The sequence below is a fragment of the Schistocerca nitens genome, chromosome 1 (assembly GCF_023898315.1).
Source record: "Schistocerca nitens isolate TAMUIC-IGC-003100 chromosome 1, iqSchNite1.1, whole genome shotgun sequence".
NCBI classification, from domain to species: Eukaryota; Metazoa; Arthropoda; class Insecta; order Orthoptera; family Acrididae; genus Schistocerca; species Schistocerca nitens.
This window is the reverse complement of record NC_064614.1, coordinates 921117930-921144724: the sequence shown is the minus strand read 5'-3', so window position 1 is coordinate 921144724 and position 26795 is coordinate 921117930. Positions and strand designations below refer to the sequence as shown.

Sequence of the window (26795 nt, the reverse complement as noted above, 5' to 3'; positions counted from 1 at the left end):
CTAATAACTTCTGATCTGAAGCTTAAAGTTAGGCACCTCTTCAAGGGACCTACGCCTCCTGGTAAGAGGCGGCGCACGGCCTGGATGGAAAGATCTTATTTGTGGTTCCTCTCTTTTGAGCCCAACCCGACGGATACCTATGGTAGATCGGGGAAAACCACCGTTCAGGTCGTGTTATCGGCGGCACCGGGAGGTGCTTCCGCCTGATGCACTCTACTAGGAGCCTCGTAGGCTCAACACAAACCGTTAGCGTCATTACCTTTATTACTATTATCACAAGAACCCTTTCATTAGCAACTTTGAGCCAAGCACAAAATCAGTTACCTCTCTATTGTATATCGTAAATAGTTTAGCAGGCTGGACATGGAGGTCTTAGTCTTAGTTTCTAGCTTTAACGTATCCTAATCTCTTCTAGTTAAGTTAGTTTTTAGGATGGTAGATGTTAAAGGCATGGTGAGCGACGGCCAGCGTCTTGAGGGTCATTCCAAGACCCGGGCCGCCGCCCACAACCAGGTGACGGGCAATATTATACCTACCTCCTCTCTATTCAATTCTCTCCCTTCCTTCTTTCTAAATATTTAATTCCGTTTTGTTTATTAATATCTCACTTATTTTGTATTAGTTATAAGTTTTTCTAATGCTGCACAAAAAAAGATATCAAATGGATGTAAATAAATAGAGCCCGCCTCCATGTGGCGGGACACGGGCAACGGTGTGAGTGGTCGACGGGAGCCGGGGTGGTGTTACTTCAGTCACACCGGACCCCGGACCCAGTCACAGCGGGTAAGTGGCAACATACGACCCACCATAAGAAATTAGACGGTGGGTCATAAAAAATAAGCAGCTAGTGAAAAAAAAAGTGTGCAATAAATTATGGAAGCTAGTCTTTGTGCTGTCTGCAAATGGATCGTTAGTGAAAGTTAGTGCGAGAGCTTCAGAAAAGTCTTTTGAACCAAGACATCCACAACCACGTTCAGCTCATCTAAACAAGAAGTAACTGAAGGGAATAATCCTACATTGTAAAGCGTGATGTATTTAATTCTTCATTCGGATGATGATAAAGTCTAGTATATAAAGGAAAGTTGTTCAAGAGCACGTCTAGCGAAAGACAAAGATCCAGGTTTGAGTCCCAATACACCCCCCCCCCCCTTTTCACTTTAATTCCAGGATGATACAATATTTTAGTGAAAATGAAATGAAATGTCGTGTGGCTAGGACCGCCCGTCTGGTAGACCGGTCGCCTAGTGCAAATCTTTTTAGTTGACGCCACTTCGGCGAACGGCGCGTCGATGGGGATGAGATGATGGTCCGGGAATCGAACCCGAGCCTCTTTGCACAGCATTCCGCCTCACTGACCACTTAGCTATCAAAATGGTTCAAATGGCTCTGAGCACTATGGGACTCAACTGCTGTGGTCATAAGTCCCCTAGAACTTAGAACTACTTAAACCTAACTAACCTAAGGACAGCACACAACACCCAGCCATCACGAGGCAGAGAAAATCCCTGACCCCGCCGGGAATCGAACCCGGGAACCCGGGCGTGGGAAGCGAGAACGCTACCGCACGACCACGAGATGCGGGCACTTAGCTATCGAGGCGGACAATATTTTAATGTTTGGTTAATACTAAACAAATTTATAATACCGTGACAACGACTTCAGACTGTCTTGCTATTTAATAAGGCAATAGTTGGAAGAAGTGGACAAGAACTATGACCATTACTTGAGAATTTTTTTAACCTTAGAAGCAACTGCACCATCAAGGCACTAGTTGTTATGCCTTTCATCGATTACCAATTCAGACCATTGCTTATTCATCAACCGAAAAAGGATAAACGCTACAAGAAAATAACGAGGCACTTTTCTAAAATGGTTCGAGATGAAAGAATTCACCTTCTGCTTACCCCAAAAACGGCCGACTTTCTGTAGCGAAGGTTGGCGTACATATTCCTGCGCTGGTTCGCACCTTCTCAATGAATCAATTCTGCGTTTATCTCCTATGTGTACTATATATGATCTGTGGGACGGACTATCTCTTCAATGTCCTCTGGTACGTTTCTTTTACTCTGAGGAAAAGGTATTAAAATCAGTAACTTAATTCTTTGTTAAAATAAAAAGATCACCATACAAAGATGTATTTTTCACGTATCACGAAAGAAGTTAGCACCGTAAAATTTTATACCACATCGCATTGTTGCTGCGTTAACATATTGTTAGGCGCACGAATTTGTTGGTATTCATCCTGATAAGAACTATTACATTCAATTACCACAACCTGACTACTGTTTTGTCTTTTTGCTAGTCAATATCTTCCATTTAACAGTTCATTATATTTGTGCCATAATCGATTAACGGCACTTAAAAAAAGGTAGCGAATGTACTTAGCAAGTTTACTAACTTTATACATGTACAACTTTTGTGACAATCGTCGCTGAAGCACCTGCGAGAGTGTGTCTCATCTTTTCAAGCATATCCAGGACACAGAAAAAAATATTAATGTAAAAATATGTCTTAAAAATGCACAAATATGATGTAGCTGTGTCGTCGTTCACGTGGAAAAGTTGTTAACGTGATAACACATAGATTTAGGTCCCTCTGCAAGCAGAATTGCTACGTCCTAATGCATATTCGTTCCTATTAAATTTTCTGAGTCTCAGCTGATTGTCACATGCCGGAAAATCGTGTGTTTTAGAAAGATTGAAAGCGTAGCGGTTCTCATGTTTTAGAAGGCTGTGGACGGCACGTCGCTTGACAAGCTTAATAACAGAGGGCAGCACGGTATTTCCAGTTTGACGTCAGCTGGTGTGCGTTGTGTTTGTGGGCCGTACTTTCGTATATTGTGATTTTTTGTGAGCATTGTTTTCATAAAGATCATAGTTAAGAACTTTCCGAAGAATTTTGTGTGCTTAACGACAAAGGTACAACTGCTTCGTCATGGAGAAAAAGAAATCTTCCAAGGAAAAGCGGAGGTAAGTTCAAGTTGTTTATGGCTGCTCGTGTATTAAAGTAGGTCAATTCGTGAATTTCCGCAACATTGCAGCCGGTTCCGTGGCTTCTACGTTTCCGTAAAAGATCAAGCCTACAAGAATTTAATAAGCTGATGTAATTGTGTGCATAGGTTCTGTCATGATAAGAGAGTGTTGTATACATAACTTACCATAACCTTATGAGAAAGGAACTTTACTAACAGTAAACACATGTGAACTCTGTAACTTCTGAAGCAAATCCTGTTGGACTACAGCTTTTACATCCTAATTAGAGATTCTTGGAGGTCGCCTGTTTTATTTTGAATTGCTATATCTTATTCCCTCGCTGAAATTTGTCTATTATAGTGAGTGCATCATTTTTGTAGCTCCTTAGAGACGCGTTTTTTGGATGGACTAAGTGTCCTTGTAAACTACTGAGCATGAATAATGATGTTTTAGTTAATTCTTGTATATGTGAGAGAATGTTTTTCCGATGACAGTGTTCAGAACAGCCCATATGACTGCGACTAAACAGTCAGGCAGATGCAGAATAATATTGGGCTCTTTGACTGTGTTTCACGATTATGCTTTTTTATAAATATCGTTATTGTCTGCTTACTGCATATGTTTTTGTCAATGCTTTGTTGTCACCACCTGGCGAAGTTAAATTTTTGTTGTGCGCACAGAACAAACTACACGTGTTTGCAGGCAACCTTTGTGTCGCTTAATCTGAACTACGTTATAGAATTTGTTATTGTTTTCTTGCACTTGAAATCATAAATTCACTGCTGTTCATTAGACTACTAGTTGACAAGGTCAAGAAGGTCACTTAATCGGTAGCACTAATACTAATCATTACGTAAATTGTAATCGGATGTTACTATCTCGTGAAGCTTTCCATGTAATTATATTTACCTTCGTACGCAATCACGTGCGGTATCTATGGTAGTGGCGGACAATTCACCAGCTGATCGGTTCCCAATTTGTTATGTATGCATTTTTAGTGAGTGCTGTAAATTTGCGCTTGCAGACTGTAAAAGCGTGTTCTCAGTTTTACTGCCCAACAGCATTTTATACGTCCGATTTTTTGTCTTAATTAATGTTGCTGTTTTAAGTGGTTGTTTATGAGGTTCACTTCTGAGAGAAAATGTCGAGGTATGAACGCGCAAAATTATGCCGTGTTTAGTTAAAGATCTACCTGCCGTTTCACAATTTTTTTTATCTTGAGTTAAAATTGATTTAAGGTAGTGATAGGGTTAATAACACTACAATTTATTTTTCGCTGCCTTGCCTGTAATACATACCACGGGCTCAGTTTCTGGAGGCAAAGGGTGTCATGGAGCAATTGAATGAACGAGAAACTAGTAACGTACAGACAACAGTTTATTAAGGCCTCATAGAGCTTTTCGTCAATATATGTAAAGTTTAAAATAGCTATGTTCACAGTTTACTGAAAAATGAACCTCAGAAAATCTTTCTCAAGCCAGTAGTATACAAATAAGTGATTTGTAAAAATGTGTTGCTTCTGCACTGGCTTACATTTGTGATAGATCATGCAAGTAAGGATGTTTCACTTTTTATGTTATCGTGAGCCATGGAACTTCTAGCCCGTTTTCATAAAAGTGTTTTTATAATTTGAATTATAAAAGAAAACAACGTACCTCAAGCTACTTCCCGGCTGCGCCAAATGACTAGCTTCAGTAGAAATAGACTTTTTTGTGGAGCCAATTTAACAGGGCAGACGCCAGTTCTTCTACTTGATGAGTAGAAGCTACTTATGCACCCAGAGTCTATAGTTGGGAATGATAAGGCTATCCAATGACATTCGTGACAGATAAGATAAATATCTTCATGATCACACCTCTAGTTACCGACTTCTTATCGTTTCTTATTCGCGAAACAGTTTATTTACGTGTTACAGTGTGGAATTCAGTTTCTAAAAATTATATTAAAAGATAAATGTATTTTCTACCTTTTTTGCATAGATAATCTCACTCATAGACGTGATCATTTTGTCTGCCGATAAAGCGTTATAGCACTGTCCTGAGCTTGCAACATTAGTTTCGGTTTGAACAGTTTGAAGGAATAGTAACAAGTACTATCACATTTCGGATTTGTCAATTCTTCAGCTGGAGTTAGGTGGGGTGTGGATGATTCGCAATGGTGCGGCATAGTTTTCGCGTGCTGCCTGAAATAGTTCTTTATTTAGTGTAAATTATCCAGAGCATGGATGCGATGTATCTTTCTCGCCAACCTTTCTTAATTTCTTGTGCGAAAACATTGTCAGTCATTAAGCTATTTTAGGCTACGTTACTACATGTGAACTGGAATATGGCATGCAAAGGGACATAGTATACGCAGAAATTTATGAAATGTTTTTGATTGTGATTGTATTGATTTGCTTTTGTCGGCCCTGTTCATCTACGGTTCTGCGCAGAACAGGTGCTAAAGCACAAATCTAACATATGTGATAGTGTACAAAGTTATTGTTGTAGGTATAAATTGTTTTTGTTGAAATTCAGTTAACTTGAAAACACATTACTTTCTAAACAAAATTAATCATTTTTGTGTTATATTTTTTACTATCACAGTTTAAAAAAAGCATCTCACGCCAAGAACTCGCAATCGTATTCAATGAGTTTGTCACAATGCCTAGGGCAGCATAGAGTTTTTAATGAAGTGAGATTTTCAACATATTGTATGAAAACCATCCAAAATGATCCAAACACTCTTTGAAATTATTACTTTTATATCGTTTTTTTTTTCTAGTGGTTTAGCAGGTAGCATACTGGACACACATTCGCCCATTCTGATGTCGGTTTTCCGTGGTTTTCTTTATCGATTAAAGTGACTGCTGGGATGGTTCCTTTCAAATGGAAGCGACGTTTCTCATTCCTCTGGAATGGATCCTTTGAAACGGACGCGACCTTTCTCGTTTCTCGCCCAGTCCGACCACGTGTTCCGTTCCAGTATGATGTCAAGTCAAACACTTTTCTTCCTTTGCTTCTTGATAACACTGCAGTCCTTTCATACGTTACGTCAATGGATATTGACTATCATCATGTGTCTACTCTAACCTGTTCGTATTTATTTTAGTAATATAAATTCTCTACGTCGCGTGTTTTGTCGTTTTGGGAAAATGGCATTAAAAATGTGAAACAAAAGATTAAAAAGTTGCAAATATTGGGTCCAAGAAGAAAATGAATTTCAGCTGTATTATGATGAGCATTTTTAAAGTAAGATGGACGGTATTTGGGTCTAGTACTGAAGTAAACAATTATTTGACCATTACTCGAGCATTTTCTCACTAAAAGCCAAGGGAACGGTAAAGCTTATCCACCGACCTATGTGTAGTCACATTACATACGGTGAAACAGAATAATCTGGAAGGAATTTATTTGCGAAGCAAAATTTGTAGGCTGGGTGGGGACAGAATATAGTGCAAACAATGAAAGTATACGGGGTAATCAAATGAAAACGAGTACATTTATCCCATGGGCCCACATGTAGCCAAGTGTTTTTTTCTGCGCCGCTGCTGTTTTGCTGGGAAACCCTTGCACATTCTCCAAACAGGCCAGATTTCCATACCTTTGGAACTCTTGAGTAAAGATATTCGTGGCCGTCAATTTGCTTCGGTGTACGCTTTGGTACAATCATGGTTCCACAATCAAGCGCAGACATTTTTCCATGAAGGCATCTCACAGTGGGCTAAATTATTAACAGTTATGGCGTATTCTTTTGAAATAATATACAGTGTACTTACATTTTCTTCAGTCTCGTTGACTGCCCCATATGTGATGTGTGTTGCCGCCGAGGATGTTTGTGACGGCTGTAGAACAAGGACACTGCAAATTTCCTGTGCAACATGTATTTGTGAATACAGGTAATACTCGCGAAGAGAAATCCAAACTCATCAGCTATGGACATCTAAAACCAATCAGCACATGCTGCGTAGCAATCCAGATATCGCCGTTTGAAAAGAAAAAGTATCACCGATAATTAAGAATCTTTCTGCAGTGGCCCTTCTAAACCATCGCTTGAAGTATCTTCAAGTATACCTTAATTGGATGGTGGCAGAGAGACCGCAGGAGGAGTAAAGGATGGTTTGATGAAGGTTGCCTAACGCAACTGCAAATTGCAATGTGTTAACGACAGGCAGACAGTACATTTCGAACGTATGGAGTAGATAATGGTTTGACTGGATGGGAGTTGATGTTCCTATTTGGAAATAACGGGGCCATAACAGAGGTTTATGCTAATGAAGATTGGACTACATCAATCAAATAACAGAGGACGTCGGTTGTAAATGCTGTTGTGAGATAGAGAGGTTGGCACAAGAGATGAAGTCTCAGCGAACAGCTCAATCCGGTCAGAAGACTAATGGCCCCCAAATAATAATAATAATAATAATAATAATAAGTTTACATAAATACATACATAAAAACCACTAAGTCAAAAATATATTTATAAATAACGTTTAGTCATGTGCAATACATTTCTTGGCTTGTCTATATATCTGATTCAACATTATTTATAAATTTTGTATTTTTGACATTGGATTTTTTGACGTACAGTTTGCTCGTGTTGTTAACAAAAATCAGACATATGCTTCCTTTCGCAGAGGCGATCATGTTCTCTTTCTACGCATCTGCCCTCTCCTTAGCGTTCAAGGAGAGTTTGGATTTTTTTCAGATTATTATCCACCAATAAAATTTGCAATTTTCTCAATAAAATGGTACACAAATCATTTATGAGCTCGAATGGGAATTTTTTTTAAATGTCATCTAATTAAAAACCTTACATGCATTACTTCAAGGTAAGATAAAGTCGGTAACTATTTACATAGAGTGCTGTGGGTTACAGTATTACAAAGGCGAAATTATGTTGATTTATTGGTGGCTCTCTCGATAACAATATGGTAGCTGTTCATAATGTAAGCTCATGTACTATCTAGAAGATCTAAGAATCCTACAGCTACAGCGACCAGTGTCGAGACCGGAAAGATAATCGAATTTCAGATTCTGAGAAAATATTGTTATAACTGTAAATCAGTGAAGCAAACAGAACGTACCTGTGATAGGAACTATGAAAGAACAAGTGGTGCAGCTTTTGAAATTTTCAGTCGTTCCTTGAGTGATGCGAGTGTTTGTTATTCTATGTTCTTGTGTGGTGGGGAATCAAAGGTATACAACAGTGTAGTAGCAGCTCGGTCTTGTGGTGATAAGATTATCAAAAAGCAGGTATGTGTGGCTCACGTCCGGGAGAGGATCTCCACTGGGTAAGGAAGTTGAAACTAACAAGTTTGAGAAACAACAAACCTTCTGATTGTAAAAGGGGTAGGCGGGCAGACAGAATTATTGATGAATTGCAACAGTACTGTGGGACGAGCATTAGGATTGACACTGATTATTTGTTCAGAATGCGGCAGGCATTGTGGGCTACATTGTTCCTCAAACTGTCAACAAATGGCAAACCAATACATCAACTGTGCCTCCCGTACAAAATTGATGGCAAGTAACGCAACGCCCAACATTCAGACACTTCATAGAGCCAGAAACATTCCGCTCCAGCTGCAGTCATGGAAATTACAAATCCAATTTACAGAGAATGGGCACATTCTCACTTCTTGAAGAGTCTGTATGGGCAGACGCAGAATCTAAATAACTCTTTCAAAAACTCATACGGATTCACATACCAAAAAAATGTTTTTGTTGGGAGGCAGACGCTAAGATGTCGGGTCTGGGGTTCTTATATTGCTTTTAATGATGGCTCTCCCAGGGCTGTCAGTAGTTCTGACGGGGTGTCGTCTACTCCAAGGGCCGTGTTTCGACGTAGGTCTTCCAGTGGTCTATGAAATTCTCCTCGCAGGATCATATATCATCTTCATCTGCGTCCACTTCCATTTCTATAATATTGCCGTCAAGTTCGTCTACCTTGTATAGACCTATATGTTCCGTCCACCTTTCAGCTTCCCCTTATTTGCGTAGTACTTATTTTCCATATGAACTCTTGATGTTCATACAGTTCTTCCCTTTTCTCCAAAAGTCTCACTAATTTTCCTGTGGGTGGTATCTATTTTTCCCCCGGACAGAAATGTTTCTAAAGCCTTACATTGGGCGTCTAGCAACTCCTCCAATCTCTCTTTATAGATTTTGTATCCCCTTTCACCTGCTTCATTTGTGGAACGAAATTATTTCTGAAACATGGACCTATAAAAGTGGGCCCATATTTACCACTTTTAATATTAATAAATTGTTTCACTTTGTAGAACAACAAAAACTGACTGAGTAGCACACGTTCCCACACTGTCGACATACATGTTTGCTTAAAGATTTTGATGAAGGATTTATGCCAAATTCATATTAGACGAGTTCAAGGGATAGGTTTGCTTGCACCACCATGGAAAATATAATTGGTACGCCAATACGGCTGACTTCTGTCATGCCCACACGTGTTTCATTTTCGTTACATTGATTAACAAGATTTTTTTATACTCTCAATCCGTATTCTGTACTCATTTTACTGTTCATTCCATTCAGCAGAGCATCTAACAGTCTAGAACCGCGCGACCGCTACGGTCGCAGGTTCGAATCCTGCCTCGGGCATGGATGTGTGTGTTGTCCTTAGGTTAGTTAGGTTTAAGTAGTTCTAAGTTCTAGGGGACTTATGACCTCAGCAGTTGAGTCCCATAGTGCTCAGAGCCATTTGAACCATTTTGAGCATCTAATTCTTCTTCACTTTCATTCAGGATAGCAATGTCATCAGCGAATCGTATCATTGATATACCAACAGCTTGAATTTTAATAGCTCTCCTGAACCTTTCTTTTATTTCCATCATTGCTTGTTCGATAAACAGATTGAACAGAAGGGGGAAAGATTACATCCCTGCCCTACAATCTTTTTAATCCGAGCACGTCTTTCTTGGTTGTCTACTCTTGTTCAAATGGCTCTGAGCACATGCGACCTAACTTCTGAGGTCATCAGTCGCCTAGAACTTAGAACTAATTAAACCTAACTAACCTAAGGACATCACACACACCCATGCCCGAGGCAGGATTCGAACCTGCGACCGTAGCGGTCGCTCGGATCCAGACTGTAGCTCCTAGAACCGCACGGCCACTCCGGCCGGCTGTCTACTCTTATTATTCCCTCTTGGCTCTTGTACATATTGTATATTACCCCTGTCTCCCTATAGCTTACCCCAATTTTTCTCAGAATTTCGAACAACTTGCACCGTTTTACATTGCCGAACGTTTTTTTCCAGGTCGACAAAATCCTGTGCACGTGTCTTGGTTTTTCTTTAGACTTGTTTGCATTGTCAACCGCAACATCAGAACTGCCTCTGATGCCTTTACCTTTCCTAAAGCCAAACTGATCGTCGTCTAACACATCCTCAATTTTCTTTGTCATTCTTCTGTATATTATTCTTGTCAGCAAGTTGGGCATGGGCTGTTAAGCTGATTGTGCTATATTTCTCGTACTTGTCAGCCTTCGCAGTCTTTGGAATTGTGTGGATGATATTTTTCCGCAAGTCAGGTGGTACGTCACCAGGCTCACTCATTCTACAGACCAACGTGAATTGTCGTTTTTCGCCACTTCCCCCCACGATTATTAGAAATTGTGATGGAATCTTATCTATCGCTTCTGCCTTATTTGATCATAAATTCTGCAAAGCTCTTTTAAATTCTGTTTCTAATACTGGATACCCCATCTCTTCTAAATCGACTTCTGTTTCTTCTTCTGTCACATCACACACATCTTCCCCCTTCATAAAGGCCTTCAACCTTTTTCCACCTATCCGCTCTCCTCTCTGAGTTGAACAGTGGAATTCCCGTTGCACTCTTAATGTTACCACCCTTGCTTTTAATTTTACTGAAGTTTGTTTTGACTTTCCTGTATGCTGAGTCAGTCCTTCCAACAATCATTTCTTTTTCGGTTTCTTTACAATTTTCATGCAGGCATTTCGCCTTAGCTTTCCTGCACTGCACTGCCTACTTATTTCATTCCTCAGTTACTTGTATTTCTGAATTTCCTTGAACATTTTTGTACATCCTTCTTTCATCGATCAATCGACGTACTTCTTCTGTTACCCATGGTTTCTTCGCAGTTACCTTTTTCGTACCTATGTTTTCCTTCCCAACTTCTGTGATGGCCCTTTTTAGGGATGTCCACTTCTCTTCAACTGTACTGCCTATTGAACTATTCCTTATGCTAATCTATATCTTTAGAGAACTTCAAACTATCTCGTCATTCCTTAGTGCTTCCGTATCCCACTTCTTTGCATATTGATTCTTCCTGATTAATCTCCAAAACTTCAGCCTACTCTTCATCACTACTAAATTGTGACCTTAGTCCGTTTCTGCTCCTGCGTACGCGTTACAATCCAGTATCTGATTTCGAAATATCTTGTTTGACCATGATGTAATTTGATTAAATCTTCCCATATCATCCGGCCTTTTTCAAGTATACCACCTCGTCTTGTGTGTATTCGCTATTACTAGCTGATATTTATTACAGAACTCAGTATTTCTCCCCTCTCATTCTTTGTCCCAAGCCTATTTTCTCCTGCAACCTTTTCTTCTACCCCTTCCCCTACAACTGCATTCCAGTCTCCCACGACTACTAGATTTTCATCTCCCTCTACGTACTGTATTACTCTTTCAATATCCTCATATACTTTCTCTGTCTCTTCATCTTCCGCCTGCGACGTCGGCATGTATATCTGAAGTATCGTTGTCGGTGTTGGTTTGCTGTCGGTTCTGATAAGAACAACCTTATCAATGAACTGTTTATAGTAACACACTCTCTGCCCTATCTTCCTATTCATAACGAATCCTATTCCCATTCTACCATTTTCCGCTGCTGTCATCCTATACCCATCGGACCAGAAATCCTTGTCTTCTTTCAATTTCACTTCACTGACCCCCACTATATCTAGATTGACCCTTTGCATTTCCATTTCAGATTTCCTAGCTTCCGTACCACGTTCAAGCTTTTGACATTCAACGCTTCGACTCCTGGAACGTTATCGTACCTTTGGTTATTGAGTCTTTTTCTCATGGTCACCTCCTCCTTGGCAGTCCCCTCCCGGAGATCCGAATGGGTGACTATTCCGGAATCTTTTGCCAATGGAGAGATCATCATGACAGTTATTCTGTTATAGGCAGCATGTCCTGTGGATATGCGTTACGTCTCTTTAATGCAGTGGTTTCCATTGCCTTCTGTATACTCATGTCGTTGAGCATTGCTGATTCTTCCGCCTTTAGGGGCAGTTTCCCACCCCGAGGACAAGAGAGTATCCTGAACCCCTGTCCGCTCCTCCACCCTTTTATGACGATTTTTGGAGAATACAAAAAACAATGTATAAATCACTTTAAAAAAGTAAGATGACGTGTAGTAGATAGAAGAAAAGAATGATAATTAAATTTGGAGAACAATAGCCTCCAGCAGGAATCGCGAAAAACTCCGTCAAAGACATTTGGAAAATTACTCTGTTACAGCTGCTGGGTGTTTTGAAGTACATTTACCGTAAACTGCCAACGCGTCAGGTCCGAGTCGTTCGATGGAAATCTTTTCCAAATAAATGAGGCTTCAGTAATGGAACGCGATAAGATGAGGTGTGACGAACAGTTAGCTTATCACTGAAGGGAAAAGCAGTGGCGCCCCGGCGCGGTACTTGCCGTTACCAGTAAAAGCCGGAGTCTCGATGATTCTGCTTTCTTACACGGAAGGTGCCTCTACTGTTGGAGGAATCGCTTCAGTTCGGCAATGAGATTTAAGAGCGATTGATCTGTAGAACAGGTGGCCACTGGATAAGTAATCAAGTAATTAACAACTAAAATGTTGTTGGGGACGGGACTACTACGACAACCCCCCACTTTTCATTCTCTCTTCGCGCATGTATAGGCATTTCTAAAACGACAGGGGACACGCTAACACCGCTGTCGCTGATTCGCGATTTTGAAGCAGTTCGATTAGATTTTATCCTATGTCTTGGAAGCCTGAGGGATACCTTATTCCGTTGTAGTAGCCTGCCATGCAGTTCAGTTTTTAAATAAAGTATGTTTCTTCCGCGTATGTGCTCCAAGTCTGTCTTCTCTGCTATCTTGCTGTCGATTTGAGTTACCACCTCTTTACAGCGTTCACTGTTTGCGTAGTACTCCACCAAAGTTGCCTTTGGTATGAAAATCTCTCTAGAGGCTTTCTTGCTGTTTCACGTTAACATCACGTTGTGGAAGCGAGTGGCCTCTTGGAAAAATACGTGAATGTAGAGGTTAATGTGCTGACAACGGGTTTCACCCTACAGGTACATCTGCACTAAAGAACTGCGCGTTGTGTGGTGGAGGCATTTTTCACGGCACTATAATTTCCTTCCCTTTCCTACAGTGAGAAATGATCGGCTGTCGGTAATACTCTGTATGAGGTGGAATTTCCCTGATATTAACTCTCCTTATGATGCGCAACGTCTCTCGTGTAGGGTCTGCCGCTTGACTCGGATGAGGCTGCCCGTGACGCTCACTCCCTAACTTTTAAGAACCCGTGACGAAACGCACTGCTCTTCTTTGGATCATCCCTATCACCTGTGTTAATGCTACCTGACAAGAATATTCTTCCTCCTATCTCCATTATAAGTGCGTGGTATGCTATTTAAGAGTGCTTAACATGCTCTTCAGCGTTAATGAAGAGGGCATTTTTAATATTTTTCGAAGTTTGTTCAAAGAGATTTTCTGAGAATTTTATTTAAGGGACCAGAGGTCTCCGGTGGGTCTTTAGGGAGTTGACAGTACAGTTATGATTTGTTCAGTTTGTTACCCAATTATGTTTGTTCCTTGTAAAATATTTTCAGCGGTGAAAATCCTGTAACAATCTCTAAAACGTGCAACGCAACACGCAGATTAATGCAAGAGCCGACAGACGAAACATGTACCTTTCGTCGCAGTATATTCAGTCCCTTGTGTCACAATATAACAAATATAGTACTGTTCGCTTACAGATATTGGCCAAATTGGCCACCACCAGCGACTGTTAAAGAACAACCAACACCTTTGGGGAAACAAACACGGGACAGAACTGAACAGTTGTGGATTCAGATTTACGTACAAAGAGTAAAGTGAGCATTGTTACTGTCAGTAGCAAGTACCGTGTTTGCAAATAAGACATGGACTCCGCAAGTTGTTGGAAGTCCTCTGCAAAAATATTGAGTGATGCTCCGTTATAGCCGCCCATAATTGCAAAAGTGTTGCTGGTACCGAGCGAGGTGGCACAGTGGTTAGCACACTAGACTCGCATTCGGGAGGACGACGGTTCAATCCCGTGTCCGGCCATCCTGATTTAGGCGTTCCGTGATTTCCCTAAATCGCTTCAGGCAAATGCCAGGATAGTTCATTTGAATGGACACGGCCGACTTCCTTCCCCATCCTTCCCTAATCCGATGAGACCGATGACCTCGCAGTTTGATCTCCTCCCCAAATCAACCCCTTATCCATCGCATGATGATGTTGCTGGTGCATGAGTTTATGCACTAACTGGCCTCTTGATTACATCTCATAAATGTTCAATTGGATTAATCTCGGGCGATCTGGGTGGGCAAAACATTCGTTCGAACTGTCCAGAACGTTCTTCAACCAATCGCAAACAATTATGGTCCGGTGACATGGCGCATTGCGATCCATAAAAATTCCGTCTTTGTTTGAGAACACGAAGCCCTGAATGGCTGCAAATGGTCTCCAAGTAGCCGAACATCACCATTTCCCATCAAATACCAAGGGATCCAGTCCATTACATATAAACACAGCCCGCACCATTATGGAGCCACCACAAGCTTGTATAGTGCCTTGTTGTCAACCTAGGCCCGTGGTTTCGTGGGTTTTGTGCCACACTCGAACCCTACTATCAGCTCTTACCAATGAAATCGGGACTCATCTGGTCAGGCCACGTCTTTCCAATCGTCTAGGGCCCAACCGATATGGTCACGAGCCCAGGAGAGGCGCTGCAGGCGATGTCGCGCAGAGGCACTCGGTTGGTCTTTTGTTGCCATAGCACCTTAACGCCAGATTTCACCGCACTGCCCCAACGGATACGTTCGTCGTACGTCCCAAATTGATTTCTGCGTTCATTTCACCCAGTGTTGCTTGTCTGTTAGCACTGACAACGATGTGCAAACGCGCTGCTCTCGGTCGTTACGTGGAGTCTGTCGGCCACTGCGTTATCAGTGGTGAGAGTTAATACACAAAATTTGGTATTCTCGGCACACTCTTGACATCGTGGATTTCGGAATATTGAATTCCCTAACGATTTTCGATATGCAATGTCCCATGCTTCTAGCTCCAACTAGCATTTTGCGCTCGTAGTCTGTTAATTTCCTTCATTCGGCCATAATCACGTTGGAAACTTTTTCACATACCGCTATTCCATATCTCTTGTCGCCTCAGTGTATAGCAAAATACTCAAAAAGTATTCCTGAATAACCCTGTAAATTTTGTCGGTGGAGTTCGGGTTTAGGCTGCATTGCTATTTTCGTATGCTTGCCGGTATAAAAAGCGCACTACCTTACGGACACGAAGCAGAAACAAAATAGCGCGAACGTAACATAACGGAAAAATAGTTACTAAGAGCAACTAAGCAGATGTGTTAGTAAATATTGCAGCCTAAGCGGAAAATTTCGCTGTCATTCAACAGATTTGTGGCTGTGGTACCCAACGTAACGAAGATGTTCCAGTGACTTCCATTCTTCCAATGTTCTCTTCCCCTTACTATCCAGCAGTCTTACACTGCTGCGCAACACCGCGTTATCGCTATTATGCCTTTCATTTCATTTGCAAATCTCATATCTCTGAATGAAAGACATTCGGTATGCATCACTCACTGTCCCCATTAGGCTACAAAATTCAGCAGCGTATCAATAACCAAGGGGGAGAGAGACACTCTTGAAATCAAAGAGAGCAATATATATTTAGGTGCACATGTTCAAAATGTCGTTTAAAATGACTGAGAGCATACACAACATATTTACAGAAGAGACCCTCACTGTACTGTACTATGCCGCCTGCGCTATAAAACGCACTTAAAATTTTCCCAAGTGATCATTTTGATCATCTCTTCATCTACTGTACCACCTTTTGTCACCTTTCTCTCTCTTCCTCACTTCCACAAAAATAAAAAATAAATGTTTTAAAATATTCTCGATTGTACGTACGTCTTCACTGAAACTTTAACATGTTGCTATTTTCTATATTTTTTCCCCACATCAGTCAGTTCTTCAGATTGCTATAGAAGAAAGCTACAAACGTCACAAGAACCTCAATATCATGATTACCTAGAAGGGACGCATGCTAGCGTGTTTATAAAGTGCTCCAACCCCTGTCGATTTTTACTTGTAAACTTTTTAAAATAAAATAATAGCCGGATAACTACCTTGTCATCACACAATGTCTCGTAATTTTGGTCTGTAATGTGGTACAGTTCGCAAGATCCCTCATGCAGTATTTCAGGTTATACAACACGGACTTCGTGTTGAAAACGAATGAGGTTTGTAACACACTAGAATCTTATCAGGAGGTAAGGGTGCAAACCAGTAGACGCCTCGGCCGCAGCACTTGGCGAGATGTACCTATCATCGGAACATTGCTTTTAAGCATAACGTTTCAGCAAACAGTTCCTAGAAGCAGGAGTATCTTTAGTTTTGTAGCTCAGTACACGTATGTAATTGTCGCACTGTTTGTCTTCGGAAACTAGTGCGATAGCGAGGTATCTAATTTACGCTACTTATCAAGAAATTATAGGTTAAAAATTTACTATCTTTCGGGTAATGTTCGTACTGTTGGTTGAACTTCGTTGTCTTGAGTGGGGGCGTTGTTATTCTGCTGCCTACAACAGCAGACATGTGACTCCTGCCGTGTCCCTCTTTCTTGGCGTTCTTCCCGCCATTGCAGGTTCCGCACGTGATGTGAGATCGCTCATCGTGGATTTGGCACCAGTTTCTGTGGCCACCTGCCCCCTGCTGCCACGTCATGTGAACTGAAGCTGGTAATGCGTCTAGACACGATCTGTGGCTCCCGAAAACTGTGTCCCTGTGATTTTAGATTTGCAGTGCTGTACCCAGAAGCTGAAAATAACGTCTCCCTAAGAGGGCATTGAAATCCGCCTGGGTAATGCTGTGTTCTTCGACTTCAGGAAGGCATTCTATACTGTTCCGCACCGCCGTTTAGTGGGAAAAATACGAGCTTACCGAGTAAAGGACCAAATTTGCAACTGGATTCAAGACTTCTTTGCAGACGGAATTCAACACATTGCTCTTAACGGAACAAAATCGAAAGATTTAAAGCTAATTTCTGGTGCACCCCGAGGAAGTGTGGTGGGATCCTTACTGTTTACAATGTATATAAATGATGTAGTAGAAAGAGTGGGAAGCTCTTTAATGGGAGTAGGACGTTAAACGGGCCGACTTGGAGCAGGAGAGGCATCACAGGACATTTTAATTTCCAGTGTCTATAATTTTACAAACAAATTCATAAAACTTTGTCACCAACACCAGGAAGGATTCAGGATTCACACTCATTGCAGTGGAAGTTCGAAAACATAACAAAATAATTTTTTTTACATGCGAAATTTTATAATTTTTTCACTTACTAATGGCTGCATTTGTTGCTATAGGTACACTTTTCTTCATAAGTTAGAGAGATTCTTCGATGAATTTTGCACAACATACATACCATACTCACAGGTGTATGAAACTCTAGAATTTATTTAATTTAAGAAAAAACGAATGAACTGTTATATTTTAAACTGCATGTGTAGAAAAAACACAAATTTTATAGTTAATTACCTCAATTTTTACCACAGTTTTTAATAGATTTGGAAAATTCTAGAGTTTCATACACCTTTTAGTATGGTTTGTATGCTGTGCAAAATTCATCGAAGAATCTCTCTTACTTATGAAGAAAAGTGTACCTATAGCAACAAATACTGCCATTAGTAAGTGAAAAAAAGATGAAATTTCACATGTAAAAAAAAATCATTTCGTTATGTTTTCGAACTTCCACTCCTATGAGTGTGAATTCTGAATCCTTCCTGGTCATGCTGACAAAGCTTTATGAATTTATTTGTAAAAGTATAGCCAGTGGAAATTAAAATGTCCTGTGGCGCCTCTCCTGCTCCAAGTCGGCCCGTTTGACGTCCTACCCCCCTTAAGACTGTTCGCACATGATGCGGTTGTCTATAGGAAAGTAGCAACGGCAGAAAGTTATCGATTTGCAGAATGACCTGCAGAGATTGATGAATAATGCTGGGACTGGCAGTTGACACCGAACGTGAATAAATGTAACATATTGCTCATACATAGGAAAAGAAACCCACTACTGTACAAAAACAATATTATCAGAAACCGCTAGAAACAATATCTGACATAAAATATTTACGAGTACTTATCCAGAGCGACCTTAAGTGGAATGACCACATAAAACAAAAAGTAGGATGCCAGACATATTCATATGAAGAATCTTAAGGAATTGTAACTCGTCCACAAAGGAAGTATCTTACAAGGCTCTTGTTCGACCGATTCAAGTACATTTCATCAATCTGGGACTCTAGAAATAATCGGTGCTAGCCGCACGGTGTGTCCGCTAGGTTTGAGGCGCCATGTCACGGATTGCGCCGCCCCTCCCGCCAGAGGTTCGAGTCCTCCATTGCGCATAGGTGTGTGTGTTGCCCTTAACGTAAGTTAGGGTAAGTAGTGTGTAAGACTAGAGACCGATGACATTAGCAGTTTCGTCCTTTAGGAATTCACACGCATTTGAACATTTGAATCGGTGATAGAGACAGACAGACGGACAGAGAGAGAGAGAGAGAGAGAGAGAGAGAGAGACCGACCGACCGACCGACCGACCGACCGACCGAATATCCAACAAAGAGCGGCGCCTTCCTCACCGGATCGTTACAGTTGGCGCGAGTGCTTTACAGAGATGCTCAACAAACTCCTTAGCCAGACGCCACGAGAGAGACGGTGTGCATCACGGAGAGGTTTACTATTGATATTTCGAGGGAGTACTGTCCGGGGAGAGTCGGACAACATATTACTTCCTGCCAGATACATCTCTCGAAATGGCCACAACGAGAAGATTCGAAAAATTAAAGCTAATTCAGAGGCTTATCGTTAATCATTTCTCCCAACCGCCATTCGCGAATAGAAAACGGAAGGAGGAATCAGTTGTACCATCCGCCAACGACCGTCAGGTAGCTTAATGTAGCTGTAGAACAACAAATCTACCCTGTATGGTGCACTCATCAGACAACTTAGTGATACTAACATAAAAAGTCTCTCCAAAATCTCATATACTACCGTTCTGCGCACTGCTCTGCGGCCGCCGCCAGTGCAAAGACTGGTTTGCTGCTGCTCTCCTCGGTAATCCATCTTGTGCAAGTCCCTTCACATCCATCTAATGCTGTAACCTGTATCCACTTAAAGCTACTTACTACAGTCTAGTCTCTATCTACAATTTTTACCCCCTTCTCATCCATTAACAAACGAACTATTCCTTGTAGGAAGGGTCCCATCAACCAGTCTCGTCGCTTGTTCTACAAATTTCTATTCTTCCCGATTTGATTCAGTGCCTTTTCTTTAGCTACCCGATATACCCAGCTAATCTTAACCATTCTTCTGCTGCTCCACAGTTCACTTCTATTTAAGCCTATGCTCCATACAAATACCTTGAGATATTTCAGTAGTCTTCAACTTTTGTTCAGTGTTAAAAAATTACTCCTTTTCAGAAACGCTTTCTTGCCATTGACATTCTGGATTTGACCATTGTCAGTTATTTTACTGCCGAAATAGCAAAACTAATAAAACTACTTTTAGAGCTTCATTTCCTAATCTAATTCCTTCAGTATTGCCTGATTTAATTCAGCTACATTCCATTAGCCTTGTTTTATTGCTACTCGTAACTCCTTTTTCAAGACGCTATGGATGCCGTTCAACATATCTTCCAAATCCTTTGCCGTCTCTGACAGAACTACAATGCCATTGGGAAACCACGAAGTTTTTATTTCTTCTGCCTCAACTTCGATCTCCTTTCAGAGTTTCTCTTTAGTTCCCTTTAATGTTTGACAATGTAAGTATGGGTACATATTGTATAACATCGGGGATAGACTATAAGCCCCTGTCTCATTCTCAGTGCTGTGTCACAGGAAAAAGGAAAGGAGGCTAGAATTCGAAGTCCTGTGGACGCCGAAGTCATTAGACTACGGAGTAGCTGGGAAAAGGAAGGAAAGCGGCTGTGGGCTCCTTTAGGAAAGCGTCTAGCACTCACCTAATGTGATGGCGAGGAACAGCGGCAGACCTAAATTTTATTGACTAGAGGGGAATTTGAGTTCCACAGAGCTCCTAAATCCACACCAATACCATGGCTGTCAGTATTCGCCTCAGTAAATCTCCGGCGACGACAATGAGCAATAACACTTGAATTGACGAAACTTTTAAAATCCAGAGACCTCTTAGATTACTCACATCCGTTTAAAACACGACCTCGGAGGAAGACCGTTCGAATCCTCGTGGTGCAAAAAATTTTCGCTGGCACTATTTGGCTGGCAAAGTGTGGAGAGATGGTGCCGTGAAGTTCCTGACCACCGTACTTTGCGCCAATGTCCGTGTTTAAATAGTGAGGGCATTTAACACTGTTGACGGTGACCTGTTCGTCGGATAGGGACGTTAAGCTTGGCGGTTCTCTTAGTGGTATTAGCTAGGAGTAGGCTATGTGTCGGCTCCGGGTTTCATCCTTTTCCGTCAGTCATCATCATCATCATCATCATCATCATCATCATCATCATTATAAAACAACACAAACATTACACTGCAACCCCCCCCCCCCTACAATACATTCATGTTGTTGTGGTATCGATAGTAACAATGCCACATAGTTTCAAAGGTTGGCACTACCACGAGACACCGACGGCAGCGCCCTCTAGCTGGTGCTATGCAGCTCTATAGGCTCCGCTACAGATTCAGCCCATTTCATCAGGTGCAGCCAGCCAGGACACTTCGCTTCAGCTTCGCACCTCATTCCAAGTTATGTATTCTTATTTCTTGAGCAAAGGGAATTTAAATTCATACAGCAGTACCGACGTGTTTTACCTTTTCCTGTTCCTTACCCACGCGCCGCCTTCCAGGCGGGATGCAAAAGTTGTATTACAAATATTGTAAATAAATAAATCTGGGTAAACAATGGCCATATCGCCACAGAAAGCCATGATCTAAGAAAAAAATGAATAAATCAGTGGGCATCCTATCATGGTCATGCGAAATTAAGTAAAACAGATCCGACCTTCCAACTCCCAGGAGCGAACCAACCAAGAGACGCTTGGAGATCACAGCCGTGTAAGAACTGGCCGCGTTGTGACCCAAGCAACGCAACACAAGTGAGGAATGACCAGTGATGACCAATGCGACTGCGGAATATCGGAACAAACACTGAACCACATTTTGCACGACTGCCCAAAAATAACATTCTTGGGTACCTGGGAAGATTTTGCAGAAGCAACACTTGCAGCAGTCTGCTGGCTGGATCTTTGGATATCCAAATCTGATGGTGAAATTGTTATCTCGAGCTCCCTGAGCTACTGCCAGTTCTCCATCTTTCATTATTGCACAGATCGCTCTATTCATTTGTACCTTATTTAATTCCTTATGATCTTTTTCGCTGGTTGTCATTCATTAGAGGAGAAAAGCGGATAGGTGCATAAGCTGAAGAGAGCAACTTTAGTGTCGCAATACGACTGGAATGCGGCCGTGCAAGGAGCTCTTTCACAAGCAGTGATGAATGAGCAACGTATTGTAGTCGGGTTACCACGTAGCTCTCATCTGTTACTCTCTCAGTTCCGCTGTACGGATTACAAAACGTACCAGAATTTATCTTTCCTTTAATTACCAGAGTTTAACCTCCAGTGCCCATGACGTCGTTATACGCAATACTGTTGCTAAGACTCGATAATTCGAATTCAAGTATACAGTGTGTTTGTTTCAACTAGAGACAAGTAAATGTCTCGAAACCGACGCATCGTACGAAAAAAGTGTTCCAAGTGAAAAGTTTATATTAGTAAAGGCGACTTACGTCTTTGCTACAACTAGTCACCTAACCACACGTCCTGCTTGGTCGTGGTCATCTTTCTATTTCCGAATGGGAACCCTCTATTTTATTGCATATTCGGATTCTACGCCAAAAAAATGCGCACGGTTTACGTAAACCATTGTTTTCCAGACTTGGTAAATGGCGCTGAAATTGACAACTATCAAATGTTCTCGTTTTTGTAACTTAGAACCTACGCATTTGATTCTCCAATTCATTTGCGATGTAAATGTAAACCTTTGTGTCTAACACATTATTCCGAAAGAGCCACAGAAGCACTGAATTGTGATTTCAGTGGTCGCTGGATCGGAATAGAAGGTCGGGCAACGTGGCCTGCCAGATCACCCGACCTTAACGTTGCCCGATTTTTGTTGTTGTGGGGTTATCTGAAGGACGAAGTGTATGTAGAAGTACCTACTACCCGAAAGAACGTGATGGAACCTATCAGAAATGCTTGCAAGTTCATTCCACCAGACTTGCTAGGAAATGGAAGGTCGTCAGTTTGAGCATTTATTGTCAACTACAGTTGTGGTGTCACGCAAGGGGACTCACCAAAATCAAGCACGTCAGTGGTAAGAGACAGTGGAACTCGCCGATATCAAGCATCCACATCGGAACAAAAAACTGTTACATGCACGCCGTTGTTCCTGGATCACGCTAAACTTCTAACTAGACATTGAAAAGACTAACCATATTGCGCTATACAATCAAATTTGCACACTACGGTAAATTTCGAACATAAATATCAATCGTTAGAATGCAGATGTTTACATTTAGGCTTTAAATGAAATGTAGAATCAGATGCGTTGGTTCGCAATTGCAAAAACAGGCACACTTGATATTTATCGATTACAGCGCCATCTGCCACGAATGGAAAACGATTGTTTGAGAAACATTATTTTTTAATGTAGAATAGGAATATACATTAAAAATGAGAGGTGGGCTTCCCATTTCAAAATACACACCGAAGGGGTGATTGGGAGGTGGCCCATTCGTAGCAGACAGATGTCCCCTTTGCTAATATTAACTTTTCGCCTATAACATTTTTTTTTCGTACGGCGCGTCGTTTTCGAAATATTTAGTTGTCTAAAGTTAAAAAAAACATCTGTATACATATTTTCCATGTTCACTGTAGCTGCTACTGTGTAGGTTGCTATGTCGGCCAGTTTAAAGCAGCATTTCTGTGTGCCAACGCCTCGATAACAATCTCGTGAGCTTTCACTGCGTTATCTTCCGTTACCATGCGACGTCAGCACTGGCCTGCCGAAGCTCATCTTTGTTGCAACTTACGTTCATCTAACCCACATGATCGCCATCCTCTTCTATCGTGAATACCCCAGCTGTTTCACTCCTCCAATGAGAACGACACCGACATTTTAGGTGACTGGCAAAAATCCAACTGTATTTCGCTGCAGTTTGATGCCGAAAAGAAAAACAAGTACCATGCCTGTCAGCATTAAGTGGTTTAGCAAAATTTTGTATTCGTCTGTGAAAATTTACGTGCGTGGTCGCGTGTACCAGTCATTTCTCACCTTCGGAGAACATATTTGGCGGTTAACTTCGTAACATTCGTCATAAAGTGTGCACGTTTCCAGATAGTAAAGAAGTTATTTTGGGGACGTACTTGGGCAGTAAAGTTCCTTTGCAACGTTGTCCGTGGTTGCCGTAGCTGACACAGCGCCTCCGGATGTTTTCGGTCTGTCGTATCACCGGAAGGTCTCTGAAGAAACTGTACCTTTCCTCTTCCACGTTGGTTAGAGGCGTATGTTTGCTGAAGCGATCCTACAGCCAATGAATTTGAATTCATTTCTTACTGTTGGCACAATGGCTATTTCCCGTAGGTTCAGCTAATACCTGTTGAAAAACAGAATGTAAATATTTTAGATGTTCTTGTTCCCCTAGTTTCGTTTGAAATATTCCTCATTTGTAACATTCAGTAATCGATGTTACGTAATTACGAAGATGTTCTGTTGGAAATACGTAAGATAACAGGCGTTAAATGATTTATGGGAATACTATTTTAAGGACCTTATTAATGCTCATGTCCCGAGAGTCATGTTTCAACACATAGTCTATCCGTTGTCTTATTTATCCATTGGTCTCACATTGATTCAAGCGACAACATTTGCTCTGTTAAGAAAAACGAAAGAAATGGGAACAACTCCGCTTTTACGAATTCTACAGTAGAGATAAAAAGTTGCTTTATACAAAAACCATAAAGCCAAATTATTCTATATTTTGTCTAAAAATACGTGGCTGTAACATGCTTTGGATTATGTAATTTTATCCAATTTGTTTACCAGTAGGTTTAAAAAGATTGAGCCTTATATTTTATAATACAGATTTATTTTAAATATTTTCCTCAAGCCAAATATGTTTTAAACATTGTTACATCAAAATAAGTTCGAGTATGTAAACATTGTCTTCATCTTTTTTTGGGTTGATCACAATTTCGTAACAAAATTGCATCCCTTCTTCCGGGGTGTAAATTAAACCTTTTTAATATAATCCATTTTTAAGATGTTTATGGGTAGTTTGTATGCAAGATCATTGGGAAGCTCTAGAGTCATCTGAGTATTTCTTAAAAGTTACCAGTTCGTCGGCCAGTGACGTTCATCTTATTTTGAGCTAGCTGAGATGTATTTTTTCGCGATACTTCGATTGGGTAAAAAAATCTTTTTTGCATGTGGAGCACCTCTGCCGTAAGAATCATAAGTAAGGCAAGCATTTTTGTAGAATTTTGCTCATCAAGTGTTGTAATCCGTAAAGTCTTCTTTCTGTTTTCATGAGAACAACACTAAGTTTGTCTTTCTTCTGAGAAGAATGCAATATGAGGTGTATCACCTCACTAACAGTGTAATATCGTTCCTGTTTTCTCAGTTTTCTTTTGATAATCGCAAAGTCCTTACATTACTCACAGCAGAAAGGGAACACGTTCTGGTCATGTTCCCTTTCTGCAGTAAGTGGTGAATTATACCTGTTACGAGGCGCGCTTTATCGAGAGTGATAAGTTCAGTGTCTGCAGTAAATCATGCGATGAAACGAGTTTTGAAAATTATGACACGTTTTCTTTGTGCAGTTCGCGATTCGTATGCTTTTCGCTATGATTTCGCAATCAGGTGGCATCTGCTTGCTAGCAAATGCTGTTCACATGGTTAGTGTTTGACAGAAGCATTGTATTCAGGTTGGGAGAGGTTACAAGTCTTAGCGGTAAGAGTAACGCACTGGTTGCGTCGTTCTTATATTTCAGAGCTGCACATGCCTTATTAGTCAGCGATCGATTTCACTGATAGTTCTGTAATCGTAGTGACAGTCAATTTCTGTCAAAGCAATGGCAGATAACGCTGAACGAATGTGTATGAATCACTCACCAGTCGTGCGAGGAGATCGGAGAAGAAAAGGTCAAATTCCATTATATCCATAGAGATTTAGGTATTTCAAGGTGCTGGAGGCGAATGGTAGAGGTTTCGTTTAAAGAGTCCACCTCCAGTTCTATTCCCCATTCTTGTTATCTAAAACGTACCTCATGATCGTCATTAAACGCCATCATCTTCATCACTCTCAAAGACTTGGAGAACATGTAAACAGTAGATCTGAAGACTGCGTGGAAAGCTGTAGAAAATTTTAATATTCAGCATACACAATGTGGACAAACCTTCGTGGGTCTTTAGGGCCCCTAAAGAAATAATTATGTTCCGAATCTAGTCATTATTACTTGAAATAGCTTTTTTTATGTACCTACCTAATTTTTCCGCACTCTGTAGTATGTGTAGGTCAGTATCTATGAGAAGCTGACAATCTACTTTACAAGATGGCTAAAACAGTTACCCATACACCGTCGAAGAAAAAAAATGGCTCTGAGCACTATGTGACTTAACATCTATGGTCATCAGTCCCCTAGAACTTATAACTACTTAAACCTAACTAACCTAAGAACATTACACAACACCCAGTCATCACGAGGCAGAGAAAATCCCTGACCCCGCCGGGAATCGAACCCGGGAACCCGGGCGCACACCGTCGAAGATTGGCCACCCAACGACTTCCAGGGGGCAAAACGTTTGATTTTCAGTATTTCATTTACTTATTGGCTAAATTTAAAAATTTTAAAATGCTGTCATAATCTGCTCATTAAGAGATAAAATCTTGCAGTAAGTAAAGTATTTAAGTTAGAAATTGTGTATGTCTTAAGCAGCGTATCTCAAAGCGCGCAAATTATCCAGACTATATTCATCCAATGTTTGATAATGAGAACACTTAGACGTGAAGCTATTTTAAGGATTGGGGGTTGCGGTTACTAAATTCCTAAGCGGCTCATGTGAAGTTAGAGAACAGTGAAAATCGTTGTAATGGCGTGTGGTGCTCAAGTAATGTGGCTGGTACTTATTATTTCATCGTTAGTAAACTGTGTGTACTTCAGAATATGTCCAGTAAGATTCCGGTCGAATTGCAGGCTAGATCGCGTCGTTCATTAGACAGGACCATATTCCGTGACATCGTACCACTAAATGATCACAAGAGACCAGGAAAGAGAAAACATATAGGCTATAGAAGCCACCTGATACAGATTTTTAAACCTGAAACCAGATAGGTTAAGTTTTAATAGTTTTATGCCATACTAGTGGGCGGCTGCTGTTTTTAAGTTATGATATTCACACGTAGCAAACACACGATATAGTGAAGTATAGTATGCGACACGGGCGTTCTTGAATCT

General features: G+C 41.0%; 1 protein-coding gene across 1 annotated transcript in view; it reads left to right on the top strand.

The window, feature by feature from the left end:
- Nucleotides 1-2789: 2789 nt before the first annotated feature.
- The window catches only part of LOC126192404 (protein similar), a 734705-nt gene continuing 710699 nt past the window's right edge, over nt 2790-26795 (top strand). Inside the window, exon 1 of the mRNA XM_049932602.1 lies at nt 2790-2969. Coding sequence (XP_049788559.1) covers nt 2935-2969 — 35 coding nt within the window. The 5' untranslated portion in view covers nt 2790-2934. The remainder of the gene's footprint in view (nt 2970-26795) is intronic.